General features: G+C 33.8%; 1 protein-coding gene across 3 annotated transcripts; it reads left to right on the forward strand.

The window, feature by feature from the left end:
• Window positions 1-7072: 7072 nt before the first annotated feature.
• LOC135643419 (casein kinase 1-like protein 3) lies at window positions 7073-13920 on the forward strand. Of its 3 annotated transcripts, none has more exons than XM_065160324.1 (15): window positions 7073-7294; window positions 7430-7470; window positions 7933-8002; window positions 8085-8233; window positions 9145-9240; window positions 9335-9405; window positions 9794-9855; window positions 9933-9996; window positions 10496-10580; window positions 10665-10791; window positions 11110-11192; window positions 11719-11776; window positions 12436-12581; window positions 12731-12907; window positions 13001-13362. In XM_065160324.1, exons 1-14 carry the CDS (start codon window positions 7219-7221, stop codon window positions 12902-12904), a joined length of 1302 nt encoding a protein of 433 aa, XP_065016396.1. In that variant the 5' UTR covers window positions 7073-7218; the 3' UTR covers window positions 12905-12907; window positions 13001-13362. The 3 variants fall into 3 exon arrangements, with proteins under 3 accessions (XP_065016396.1, XP_065016395.1, XP_065016397.1); XM_065160325.1 differs by lacking the exon at window positions 13001-13362 and adding an exon at window positions 13636-13920 and having other exon boundaries at window positions 7078-7294; XM_065160323.1 differs by having other exon boundaries at window positions 12731-13362.

The following is a 13920-nucleotide window of genomic DNA, read 5'->3' on the forward strand; positions in this document are numbered from 1 at the left end:
TAAACTCATAATGAGTCACTAATTTCATAATGATTCTTAACGAATTCATTAAAAACTAAATATCTTATTATGGTTGATACATTCTTTATGAGTAAAATTTTTAACCATAGTCTAACCGTTATATCGTTTGACATTATCTAAGCCACATTTATATAATAGATTTTTTTACAATTATTAGACAATTTGATAAATTTATCATATACCATTTTGGTTATTGATTTTAACTTTTTTTTATTACATCATATTACTTTTTAGAATCATTACTTTTTATGACCTATAACAACAATAAGAGATTCATTCTGAATCATATATCATAATATAATTTTTGTAGATATGCCACGTAATAATAATAAATGATAGGATTCCTTTCCTTTAGATATTCTCAAGATTATAAATTATGGTTGTTCTACAAGATCATTAACAACGATATCAATATAATGTGGGAGTTTAGTAATGTTATTTTATTATTCACTTTTATCAAATCATTTAATGATTTGAGTAACAACAATATCTCAAATAATAAAGGAGTATCAACTTGTATCTCCTCTATAACAAAATTGAATTTTGAGATTTTTACTCTCATTGATTTACTATTTTATAAGAATATTACATTACCAGATTTAATTATCTTCGTACTATGAATAGAGCAATATGATATGTACCCATTTAAACTTTTCTGAATAGATAATAAAATATTCAAAAATAGTTATTAAATCTATTTTTTTATGTGAGTTAAAGATCCTTATCTCTATAGGACAATCTCAAATATGTAAATATCTTAAGTTAGGTTTCCTATCATTTTATAACTTAAAAAAAAGTCATATAATTTACTTACTAGGAACATCATTCAAAAAATACATAGTTTTCCTTTGAGCTTCTTCTTGATTTGGATACAAAAGAATAACCTATCATGCTTATATCCATATCTATAAATATATGATTATATCTTTCAACAATCATATTATGTTATAACACATCTAGTAAATAGTATACCTTATTTTTTCAAGAATCTAGCAAAAGAATTAGAATTATAATTGAGTTCATCATCAATATCATAAAATTCATCACCCTTGTCAGATATGATGATCTTGATTTTTTTATCTAATTATCTCTCGACTTCATTTATGTATACTTCAAGAGTGTGAACGGTCATTAACTTTACATGAATTAGATATATAATCATATCTTAACAGATTATCTATATTTATGTATGCTTTAATGAGACAAAAGCATAAAGTATTATACAGAATTTAAATTATAAAACTATATTTATAATTAACCCACAAATATAAGCATAATCTTAAGGAGTTTATAAAACTATATTTAAGTTTAATATTTAATTATAGAACCATTATAAGTTTAAGATTTATATTAATTATGGATAAACTATTATACAGAATTTAAAGGTTAATTTTTATTGAATCATAGTAACTTTACAACCACCAAAAGGAAAATAATATTCTAATAATTCTAGGTAAAGAACCTAAATTTTCAGAATTATAAGAACACAGCATGGATCTTCAAGGTCTATCAAATGAATTATCTTTAGATGTAAGTGATAAATACAAACTGATATCGCTTTCACTTTAAGATGATTCCCTATACAAACCTAAATTTTCAGAATTATAAGAACACAGCATGGATCTTCAAGGTCTATCAAATGAATCATCTTTAGATGTAAGTGATAAATACAAACTGATATCGCTTTCACTTTAACATGATTCTTTATAATGATGAATATCTCATTCTCTTTTGGTTTTATCCCCCTTCATTTTTTTAATGAATATCTATTATTAATAATATATGTTAAGCATCAAATTAATCCATCAAGTATTAAAAAATAATTTCTATAATATTTGATTTAAACCATATAAATGTTATATTTATACTTTTTCATTTCAAATCAAATCTTATAGTTTTTTTTTTTTACATCACTTTGCTACGTAAATAACACTTTATTGTGAAGATATTCTTTTATGAGTTTATATAGTAATTATAAACTCAGGTGACTTACGCTTCATCTTTATTTTAGTATTAGCCACTCTCTAAGTAGTTCTCAAAATATTATAAGTCTTGAGTTTATAGCTTTTCTATTTATATTGAGGATATAATCTTGAATTCCTCAAATATTATTAGAAAATTTAAATTTATCATTATATATTCTCAAGCACTAGTTGTAAATTTTACTAGAGTCTAAGTATCATAAAATTGAGTCTTTCATACCTTTCCTAATCAATTATCTCAATTATTTATTTCATAAAAAAATTAGTAATTAAGTTTGTGTTCTATTCAATTAATACGATCAAGGTCTCACTCACATAATACAATTTACATATGCTCAAGTCATTTATTTCAAAAAATATAGGGACATTTACAAAACTACAATGAAGGAACTATCCTTGTAATAATATAACATTAATGCTTTGAGTTTCCAAAATATGATGAACTATTGATATCATCTATATTTCACCTTTGGATAATATATTGATATATATAGTGTTAACTCAAGATCATTTATAGAGGACTGATATCATCCTTGTAAAATAGTATTGTTATCTTTGGGTATACAACCCTAAACTGTAAGGATATCCAAAATAGTATCATCCTACCCCATCACATAATTATTTAAAATATATTCTCCTTTGGGATTATCTAAATCTCCTCGTGCCATTGTGAATATTATTTTATTTAATATCATTTAGGATAAATTCTATAATGTATTTTATAGATTATTAGTCCAAGTCATTCTATTAGGACCAATACAAAAAGATAAAATATAGTTTAAAATATCGATAAAAACTTTATTGTAATTCATATCTCATAAGCCTATCATTCCAAGCTACTTTGGTAGCTACCGGTCAGATAAAACTTAGGAAGATAAATTACAAATAATATTCATCAAATTTCTTTATCTTGATTCATGCTACCATTATAAATATTATTTTATTTTATATCATTTATGACTAATTTCATAATGTATTTTATAGATTATTAGTCCAAGTCACTTTGCTATATTTATCAATTTTATAATTGAGAATATAAATTAGAATTTTTAATTTCATAAGGGTAAAACTATAAATATGTTGATATGACATAAATTGGAATTACGAAATTTATAAAGGGAAAAACTATAATTTGACAAAAATCCTAGCCTCGAAGGCAAAACTATGAATATGTCAAAAGGCAAACCCTTGCCTGCGCGTGCGCGGTTGCCTCTGCCCGTGTGCGACCGCTGCGGTCGTGGCGCTGCCTTTGCCCACGCGTGGTCATTACCGACACGATTGTTGCCACGCGTGGCCATCACCTTGGTGTGGCCTACTTGCACACGACCGCCGTCGATGCGTGACTCCTGGCCACACGCGGTTACCGCTTGGGTGTGGTAGTGCCTACGCGCGATGGCCGCTTGGGTGCGGCCTACCCACGCGCAACTACCGCCTGGGTGTGTTCTGCCCATGCTTGACTACCGCTTGGGTGTGGTAGTGCCCACGCGCGATGGCCGCTTGGGTGCGGCCTACCCACGCGCAACTACCGCCTGGGTGTGTTCTGCCCACGCTTGACTACCGCTTGGGTGCGGTTGCCACTTAAACATAGCTTCTACACGTGCGCGACCGTCGCTTGGGCGGCTGTTTGCCCTTACGCGGCCGTTGCATGGACACGAGTTCTGTCCGCGTGCGGTCGTCGCATGGGTGCGGTGTTACCCGCATACGGCTGCCACACGGGCACATTGATGCCCACATACGACTTCCGCTAACAGATTCATTGGTTGTACATAGTAACGTCAGCGACGACCATTGTTGCTTCACGATCATTAGAGATCGTATTTACAACAAATCTAATATTGCTAGCAAGCAGACAACAAAACAAAATAGATAGAAATATAGATCGATGAAATATGGATCATTCAAGCATCCTAAACAAAAATAATAGATCTAATATATTTATTCTCAAGAATCTAGACCATAATACCAATTGTTAGCATAAAATATATAATCAGACTATCTATAATAGAAAAAACTTTTATGTCAGAATCTAAAATCAAATAATAGTAGATTTAAATAATATTATGATATGCACATTTCATTATTGTTCAGAAAAATTATCTGATTTACAAGTATACTATCGTCAAATATGAGATATCAATATACAAGGAGAACTAAACACTCCTTCTCCTCTCTTCCTATACTTTCACATGACTACTTAGATTGATCGATTAGTAAGCTTGAGAGAAAAAATAAAAAAACCATAATCTCTCAACTGCGTTCAGATGCATCTATGTAGCTCCTAGAGGTCTTGTCTATTTATTGGCGAGAGCAAAGGGTCTAGGATAAGTTATTAAGAGAGTTTCTCCCATTAAAGACATCCCCTAAAAAATCTTTTTATAATATGAACTTATTTTCTATTGATCAATGATTTCAATCGTATCTATAATATATCTTATCACATAATCTAACATCCACACAATATTACCATAACTTATTCTTGGATTGATATTTTCCTATATAGCATCATGCAAGAGGATCTTAGAGTATCATTGGCACACCAATCATCTCCTTCTTCAACAGTAACTAGATCATCTTCTCTCCTTTCATCCTAACACTATAGTATGTCAATCATCATTGCTCATAGTTTCTATATATTTAAAGCTTTAATGACCATTAGATGACAGATGCAAGATGAACACAGATTCAGGTGGGGTTTGGAGGCTCTATGGGGACAGAGATCAGATATGGCGGACTTCATCCCGGTGCAACATTAAGGTATTCCATTTTACGATCTGATAAAGTAGAAGTTACGAGAATACAATCGTCATGTTCATTCCTGCTTGTGGTCTGATTACTTCCAGATCCTTGCACGACGAGAACGATCTCCTCCTACCACTTCATCTTCTACAGCCGACCGTAACGCTGCCGCTCATTGAACAAAGCTTGGAGGTACTGTCCACAAACATCAAGATCTATGCCTCGACTGATTCTTACTTCAAATGAATCAATCTAATGTTCTTGTTTGACTTCATGCAGAACAACAGACGACGATCTGATTGCATCAGCCAAAACTCCGATTCAAGTAACTCATCAGAACTAGATTTAGAGCTCACACCGTCCCTGTGAGTCAAGTGCTATGGCAAGGTCGGATCCAAGTCCACGCCCAATTCCTAAGAAAAGGATGTTTAATGACTCCTCAAAGTTAGAATCCTTCATTGGCTAAAACTCTTTGCTAATCACACTAATTAGTCATTTGTGTTAAAAGGACACTATATAAATTTACGAACTTCATGCATTTATGGCACCCTATATATTCCAAAATGTCCCATTTGAATATGATATATTTGCTCTTGTCAAAATAATAATAATAATAATAATAATAATAATAATAATAATAATAATAATAATAATAAAACTCTTAATATATCCCAAGAGACTTTTTTTTTCCGCATTTATTAGTCCACGCAAGACCAAAAATAAATTAAAATTAAAATTTTATGCATTCCAAAATATTCTATATATGTGCAATGAATCTGTTCATGTTACAAAAGTATTTGAAGTATTTAGATGTGATGCATCCCAAGTGTCTCATATGCACTTAATGTATTTGTAAACAAAAGAGTATTTGAATTGTTGGATACACAGTAAAACATTAAGTTTTCATGTAATATATCATTTAAGACACAAAAATATTCAAAATGCCTAATACATCTCACACACCCAGATTATGATGATATGTCCATCCTAATAAAAAATATTTATCGAATATAATCATTTCAACATAATATATTCATCTAAAATAAAAACACATTTGATATGTCCGATGCATCTTATGCATCCACCTAAGGAAGAACAAAACATCCCATATATTTCAAGCATCCTAATTGTTGGGCACACCATATTAGTTTTAAAGATAGACGAAAATCTTATTAGACATACCATATCACCATAGCTTCAAGCGGGATATTTCCTCATTAAGCTGACGATGCAGCACTGCACAAGTCTTCTCCAAATACTCCTGCTGACTGATGGGCATTGCCAGCTTACAGCAACTTCTGAGAGAGAGAGAGAGAGAGAGAGAACTCCTTGATCTACAATTATTTTCAGGAATAGAAGAGTGTTCTCCACTTTTGTACCAGTAGGGAACAAAGCTCGTGTTCAGGGATGGATGGATAAACCTGGGTTGCCTCAAGACTTTTTAGCCATGAACCAAGAATAAGTTCTTGGAAAAGAATCCTTCTTTCCCATGTTAGATGTTACAACTCATTCACCATACCTTTTCTTCTATCCTGTGGCTATATATGTTTGATCCATCCTTTTCATTTCTTCTGGGTCGAATCTGATTTCCTACAACTCATACATTAATCATTTATTCATCATCCTATTATTGTTGGGGCCCTAATATCCCCCATCAGATCTTACACTATTCTCTATATCAGATGTTCGTATCTTACTCGATGAATAAATCATAGCATAATAATGTCAATAGATCAATCATCTTGGAGCATCATATCTACACAAAAACATCCACCTCATAAGAAAAAAATAAATAAATATTTTCCAAAGAAAAAGCCAAGAGTACTACTGTTCCTCACTAGTGATTGATTGGGTGTTATCAGAAGAAAGCTCTAATTCCATGCAAACCATGCAGAGAAACATCCCTTCTCCAAGAGGAATCCAATCAAACCTCACAATCACACACATCTTTCGAATGATTTGCACTTCAATATGCTTCCTTTTAGGATCCTCTGTTTGTCCTGTTACGGATCATCCACGCCCTCTGCGGGAGGTTTCACGGATCTTAAGGGTATCGAACGGTCCTCCACCTGTGCTGCAGAATACTTGGGAACATTTATCGAGCTTGATGGGCCGGACACGTTCGATCCGACCGCCGCTCGTGAACCTTCATCTTCGTCGCACGAATCTTAAGGGGGATTAACGGTTTCCACTTGTGCCGCAGGCACTGCAACAAAACATGGGCAAGCTGGATCGAGCTGACTTGGGATCGTTAGTAATCGGACCGGTCCGGTTCGATGGATAACAGCTAGCTGGTGTTCCTCCTTGCGACCGACGTCGTTAAATTACCGGAAATGCCCCCACGTCGGCTTCACCGTCATCTAAGAGTACTCCCCTCGCCCATACCGACAGATTTCTCCTCGCTCGTGAATTCTTCGCCTCCATTCGAAACCCTAGCAGTTGATGCTTTCCTGGTGGAGGAGCGGAGGACTATTAGGGCATGGATCGAATCGTCGGCGGCAAGTACAAGCTAGGGCGCAAGATCGGGAGCGGATCCTTCGGCGAGATCTTTCTTGGTGAACGAATCGGCGCCTCTGTTCCTCTTCCGTCTCCTCCAATTCGTCTCATCGACCGATTTCTGTTGTTTTCTTCAGTTATGTTTCTTTTTACTTACTCGATTCTGATATCTGTGTTCATTTCGTCTGTTCCAGCGACCCACGTTGACACCTTGGAGATCGTCGCCGTTAAGATCGTAAGTTATCCGATCTTTCTTGGTCCCTTTCTCTATTTGGTTTCTATTCCGATCTGTGGCTGCCGGTACATATTCAGGAGAATTTTCATTCTTTTTCTTTGAATAGGAGGTTAAATATCGTTTTCTAAGTTATCTGGTTAATGTTTCTATTAATAGATGCATCTCTTCTTCTATCGGAACCCTAAGTTGAGATGCCATGCGGTGTTATAGAAGTAAGCCGATTGACATCTCTTGAAGTGCTTATTAAAGTTTCGATTGGACAGCTGGATTTCTTTCATGGTTATTGTCTGTAGTTCTTTCAATTTTGATAGATTTCTTTCTCCTGAGTTTGAAGGCTTAAAGAACACTGTGGACGTTTTAGTTTTTATTTGGCCCTTCAATCTATTTTTGGAAATTTTGCATAGATTTTTCTTAGTTTCATGTTGCATTGGTTTTGCTTACTTTTGCTGAACATGGGTGCAGGAGAACAATAAGACGAAGCACCCGCAGTTGCTTTATGAGGCCAAGCTGTATAACATTCTTCAGGGGGGAAGTACGTCACACAAATCATATGGCAGGGCACTGCTCCTGTTCTGGAACTTATGAGTTAATTGCATCATTAAATCTGCTTGCAGGTGGTATCCCAAACATAAAATGGTGTGGTGTTGATGGAGAAGATAATGTTCTTGTTCTCGATTTGCTTGGTCCAAGCCTTGAAGATCTGTTTGTCTATTCTGGCCGTAAGTTCTCATTGAAGACGGTTCTAATGCTGGCAGATCAGATGGTAATGGAAAATTAACATATTATGAAATAAATTTTCATGTAATGGTCATAATAACTGTACCTTAGAGCTTTGCATAGTTTGGTGATGCATTGTGGGTTTGAACGATATACAAAAATTTAGTAGGAGTATAATTGGATCCAAAGAAGTACTTCATGAAAAGCTCAATTCTGTTTCATGAGATCTAAATTTCATAGTGTTGTCAGGACAAAAGATTGATAAAATTGATTTAATCATTGCTTTACTGCTTTTAAATGTTCTGAGGATTGATCATAAGTAAATGATAGATATGGATTAGAGACGATTAAATAATGAACTCCGGTGACGTTCAATTTCTCAGTTACAAAGTGATAGTGGAAAATTGTACAGAAATTATCATGTCTAAGAAATAAAGTAGAGAAAAAATCATATTCAACAATGAGAAACTAAATATTGTTAGCCAAATTCTGCATGAAGTAGTACATCTGATTCAAAATTTGACTAGACTAATGTAGACAAAGAAGGTAGAAATCATTATCAACTGTTATGATCACTGTTGATTAATTATCAGCTTCTTTTTTTGTAGTTTTCCTCTAGGAATCACTATATTGTGAACCTTCTATGCATCTATGCGAAAACTCCTTAACAGATTGTGACTACATTATGCTAAAAGTAGCATAAATATTTACTCCAAATATATCTGTTTATGAATTCCATCAATTGTTTCAAATATTTTAGCTTCATGAATCTCATATGTTTTTTCTTTTTACACAATAAAAAAATTTTAATTTCATGTTACCTTGTAAATGGAAGTTGGATTAATTTGTTTCATGTTATATGGAATTTTTCTTGCCAAATGACTTCATACCATTTTTTTAAATTTCAGTGAGTCCTAAAATTATTAAATATGCTTGGTCTACTTTTATCTGCTGCAGATTACACGAATAGAGTATGTGCATTCCAAAGGTTTCTTACACAGAGATATTAAACCTGATAACTTTCTAATGGGTCTTGGTCGGAAAGCCAATCAGGTAGGAACTTGAAGTGCCTCTAAATTTTTGGTAGTTGTAGATGCAATACTAGGATAATTTTGCTAATGGTATATATTTGAAAATGGCTGTCCAGGTATACATCATTGATTTTGGACTTGCAAAAAGATATCGGGATTCTACCACCAATCGTCATATTCCATACAGGTGTGTAATCTGCTACCTGATAAAGATTGGCTTGGGGTAACTCTTTCTTATTGTGTATAGCATGCAGAAGACAAAGGTTAGTTCGAGCCCTGTAGTCACTGAATTGTGAACTATGGACATATTTCTTATTTAGTGGGGCAGAAGTCGACAAAGAAAAAGCAAATTAGGCTGTTTCCTTCCAAAAGGTGTGGCATCAAATTATAAAAAAAAACACTGAGGAACACCAAGGGGATAGTAGATAAAGCATATGGAAGCTTGTAATTATTGCATATAGAAGATTTGATAGGTTTTTTTATCTTTGAGAATGACACCTTTGCATTTATTTTGATTACTGATCACCCTTTTGAATGCTTAGGTGATAATCAACTATTTCTTTTTCATGCACCAGAGAAAACAAAAACTTGACTGGAACTGCTCGTTATGCAAGTTGCAATACTCATCTTGGTATTGGTAAGTGGAGACCAATATAAGACATTGCTAACTTTTAGTCGTGCCATGATTACTTATTTGAGCCATTTATAAACCAGAGCAAAGTCGCCGGGATGATTTGGAATCTCTTGGTTATGTTCTTCTCTATTTTCTCCGAGGGAGGTATGCTTTAGTTAAAAAGAGTTTTTATTTCCAGATTTACCAACCCTTCCCTTTTAAATTCCTGAAGCTATTTTTAAGTTTTAGGAGCAACCTGTGTTACTTCATGTTGCCATTCCCTTGTACTAGTAGATCATAGGTCTGGTAATAGTTTATTTAAGATGACATGAGTGGCACTTGAATGATGATCAGTAATCCAAAATTTTAAGCAAATAGTTCACTACCATTTTGGCAGATCATGGACGTAAATCATATTTGTTTGGTGGAATACGAAATTGGTTTTATAAGCTAGATTTTTGTAAAAAAGCAATAATGATGTATATTACTATTCATTAATTCATTAGATCTGATTTAAGTGTGCCTCTCGTATTGTCTATTTGAGTCAGAAAAGCTTCTCAGAAAATTTGAATTTTCTTCTCAAATTTGCCTTTTTGATTATTGCATCTTACTTATCTTCATGTCATCGCTACCATAATTAACTTATTATCTTGTGATTGTTTAGTCTTCCATGGCAAGGTCTAAAAGCTGCCACAAAGAAGCAGAAGTATGATAAGATATGTGAGAAGAAGCTTTCAACTCCTATTGAAGTATGTCTTCAGTAATTATGTGCTGTATCATGTTCAGCCACCACTTTGGACATCTTGTTAATATATGTGATTTTAACAATATAGGTTTTATGTAAATCTCATCCGGTGGAATTTGCTTCTTACTTCCATTATTGTCATTCTTTGACATTTGAGCAACGGCCTGATTATGGATTTCTGAAGCGCCTCTTTCGTGACTTGTTTACCCGTGAAGGTAATATGTGTGCAAGGATGATTTATTTCAATTTTCATCATTAACTGACTGAGGAGCAATCATTCATTCTTTGGTTTGGTGAAAATATCTTCCAGTCCTTGAGCTTCAGTCATAATTATACAACGTGGCTGCATATGTAAACATAACAAAAGAAAACGAGGAAGTTCACCTATTAATTGGCATCTAAAAAAATTACATGGGATTTGATATTTGAGTTAGGGCATCTTTTTTATGGACCTGTTCACCTATTATTTGTTGATAATTGCCAACATCTTTTTTATTTGAGTTTGACTGAAAGTTTTCTATCAATTATGGCAGGTTATGAGATCGATTATATTTTTGACTGGACAATTTTGAAATATCAGCATGCCCAAAGGACAAGATCTCAACCTCGAGCCTCTGTTAGTATTCTCTGCATTATTAAATTCACTATTAAGCTCCTTTAGTAAGCAGTTAAATTCTTTATGTTCCCAAATTCTGTTAGTTGGATAATGTACATGATTGCATGGTGCTTGAGATATGACAGATAACCGATTAAGGTTATTTTGCTTCATTTTTTGGGAGACAAAATGACATGGTTAAATCAGAACTTTGTTATTGCGACAATTTTGGGCTATCTGATGACTGTGTCCAACTATTCTTGGTTTTTTTAATCTGAGGACAGGTTGCATCACTAAAAGAAAAAAAACAATGTCCTGCAGACTATATTCAATTTTTTTTTCTTATTGCTGTGAGAGGTGATATTCTTTTAAATGAAAATCATGAGCATTGAGTTAATTATCTTGTTTTATTCCAAGATGTCTATGTAGTTTTTTTTTTTTTTGGCAAAAGATGTCTGTAGTTATAAGGACACTTGTTGAAGTATATAGCTTGTCGAATAGCTCTAAGTTTTATCTATTTTGCTGAGTTTTTTGTCTGTATTGGCAGCCAATCTCTGGTGGAATGACTAGCCGAGCAATTCCAATGGACATTGACAAACATCAAGGTGTGCTGAAAATTCTGCTTTAAAATGATCTAAGATAGTAACAACTGGAAATAACCAAAATTGCCATGTTAGCAATAGTTTCATTGTGAAGATGTAGATATCATGGTTGCTTGTGAATTTTAATGAAATAAACAGAACTCCTTGTTTAGTTAAAGCTATGATGTCATGTTTTTATCAAGAGTTTTAGCATCCTTGATTTTTTAATTTATGTGACATTCTTCTCAAATGATTTGAAATTTGAATCATCTCTTATGATGGAATTAGAATGTTCTTATTATTATCATGGTTAACATTTTTTATTGAGATCAAGAAAATTGCTTCTTCTTTTTTTTCCCTAATTATATCAACAGAATCATCATTTCCCAGTTTGTTAGAATGATCCACTTGTCTTATAATTATGTTTCATGAGTAGCCCACTTTGCCCGTGATCGTCTCACCTAGTAGTATATAACATGTGAACCACTATTTCTAATCTAAAATTATTCAGTATCTAACTTTGAAGATGCTAGGTCACGAACATGCCTAGTTAAACTAAAAACTCTAGCAGTATAATCATATAGACTATATTTGAATGTGTACTTGCTAAATTTATAAGTGCTGCACTAATATGCATTTAGGTGCTCATTTAACATTCTTTTTCTGATCAAATCATATTCCAGTTACCAGTGCAAATGATGTTCCTCATGGCAATGAAGTTAAAGAACGTGTAGGACCAAGTAATGCTGCACGCACTACAGTTCAGATGCAGTTCAAACTTGCAGCTGATAAAAATATGGGTTCTGACCATCAGCGTCTTGATAAGTTGGTAAGTCATGATGATTCATTTATCGTTCAGTGATGATCAGGCATTTCTTCTTTAACACTAAACAAAGCTCCTAGTAAAATTTCCCTTCAGTTATGATATATGCACTATTGTAGCTTTCTTGATTTTTTCTTTCTCCAACGTATTTTTAGAGGATGGGAACAAGCTCTGAAAAGCCACATGTACCATCTTCATCATTTGCTTTTCCTGGCGCCCCAAAGAAAAATGTGTTGGGTTCGAAACAACAATCAGGGCCAACTGATTCTTCATATCTTGGTTCATCCAGCAGTTGGATTCCTTCCCTACAGCATCCTTCAGCAAAATGACTGGTAATGTGCTGTGCATATCTGCCCATATGTTCAGTGTCCCATATTCATGTTGAGGCACCCTGGTTGAGTGTATTTTCATTATGGGCTATTCAGGTGTAGGTTCATATGGGTTGGGTCCAACAAAAAGATAGCATATTGCTACCAAAGATGGCTTCCAAAACTATTGTTGCTTAAGTCACTTGGTGGATAACAGGATAAGTACTGTATTCCCTATTAAGGTGACCACAGATACAGATGTTGCTAAAATGATCTTCAAGAGACATGGTTGATAGTGTGCTACAAAATCAACTCTTGTTGGTCTAGCATATTATGACTCCATTCAAATTAGATGATGTGTGAGATGAATTCGGGTTCTGTTAATAGATCATATGTTAATTCTACTGGTTAGAGGGGAATCCTGTAACAACAAAACAGCCTTGTGGATTTATCTATTTGCTGTTCTTCTGTTGCTTGTACATTTCTTCTTCTTCTTTGGATTTATACCTATTATGGCTATCTGAAATAATTCTAGCATTAGTTACATTGCTCTGGCATTTGAATAGAGGTTCATAATTTAGTTTTCGGTTGTCAGATTATTATCTTTTTACAAGAAGTCTTAACCCGATGGCAGTGTTACTGTAATTATGAGTTGATCATTGCCACCACGGTGCTTGTGTTATTAACGAGCATGCTTTATGGATTAGATCCACATGTGTTAGCTTATTATTTTTAGTATTTTTCCTCTCCAGAGCATGATCGCATGATGGTATAGAGCAAGAAGATTGATTGCTTTGAAGATTTCAGATATACGGTTTGAATCAACTTTCATGTCGAGCTCTGTCTCCAATATGAAAAAATGGTGAACATGAATCATCATGAAAAGAGAAAGGCAGTCTCTTGGTACAATGCAAGGTTTGTTGCACCATAGAGGATTTAATGCTTATCCTACTTGAATCTTTTTTTATCATGCGTCTGTAAATTTGTATTTGTTTATGTGGTCTGTGAATTTGTTAGTAGCCAGTGTTATTTTTTAA

Source organism: Musa acuminata, chromosome BXJ3-7 (genome assembly GCF_036884655.1).
Source record: "Musa acuminata AAA Group cultivar baxijiao chromosome BXJ3-7, Cavendish_Baxijiao_AAA, whole genome shotgun sequence".
Classification (NCBI taxonomy): Eukaryota; Viridiplantae; Streptophyta; class Magnoliopsida; order Zingiberales; family Musaceae; genus Musa; species Musa acuminata.

Coding starts and splice junctions, on each gene's coding strand:
- LOC135643419 (XM_065160323.1), top strand. CDS start 7,219: ATGGATCGAATCGTCGGCGGCAAGTACAAGCTAGGGCGCAAGATCGGG. Junction 9,241..9,334: donor TTGGTCGGAAAGCCAATCAG/GTAGGAACTTGA, acceptor ATGGCTGTCCAG/GTATACATCATTGATTTTGG. Junction 9,406..9,793: donor AATCGTCATATTCCATACAG/GTGTGTAATCTG, acceptor TTCATGCACCAG/AGAAAACAAAAACTTGACTG.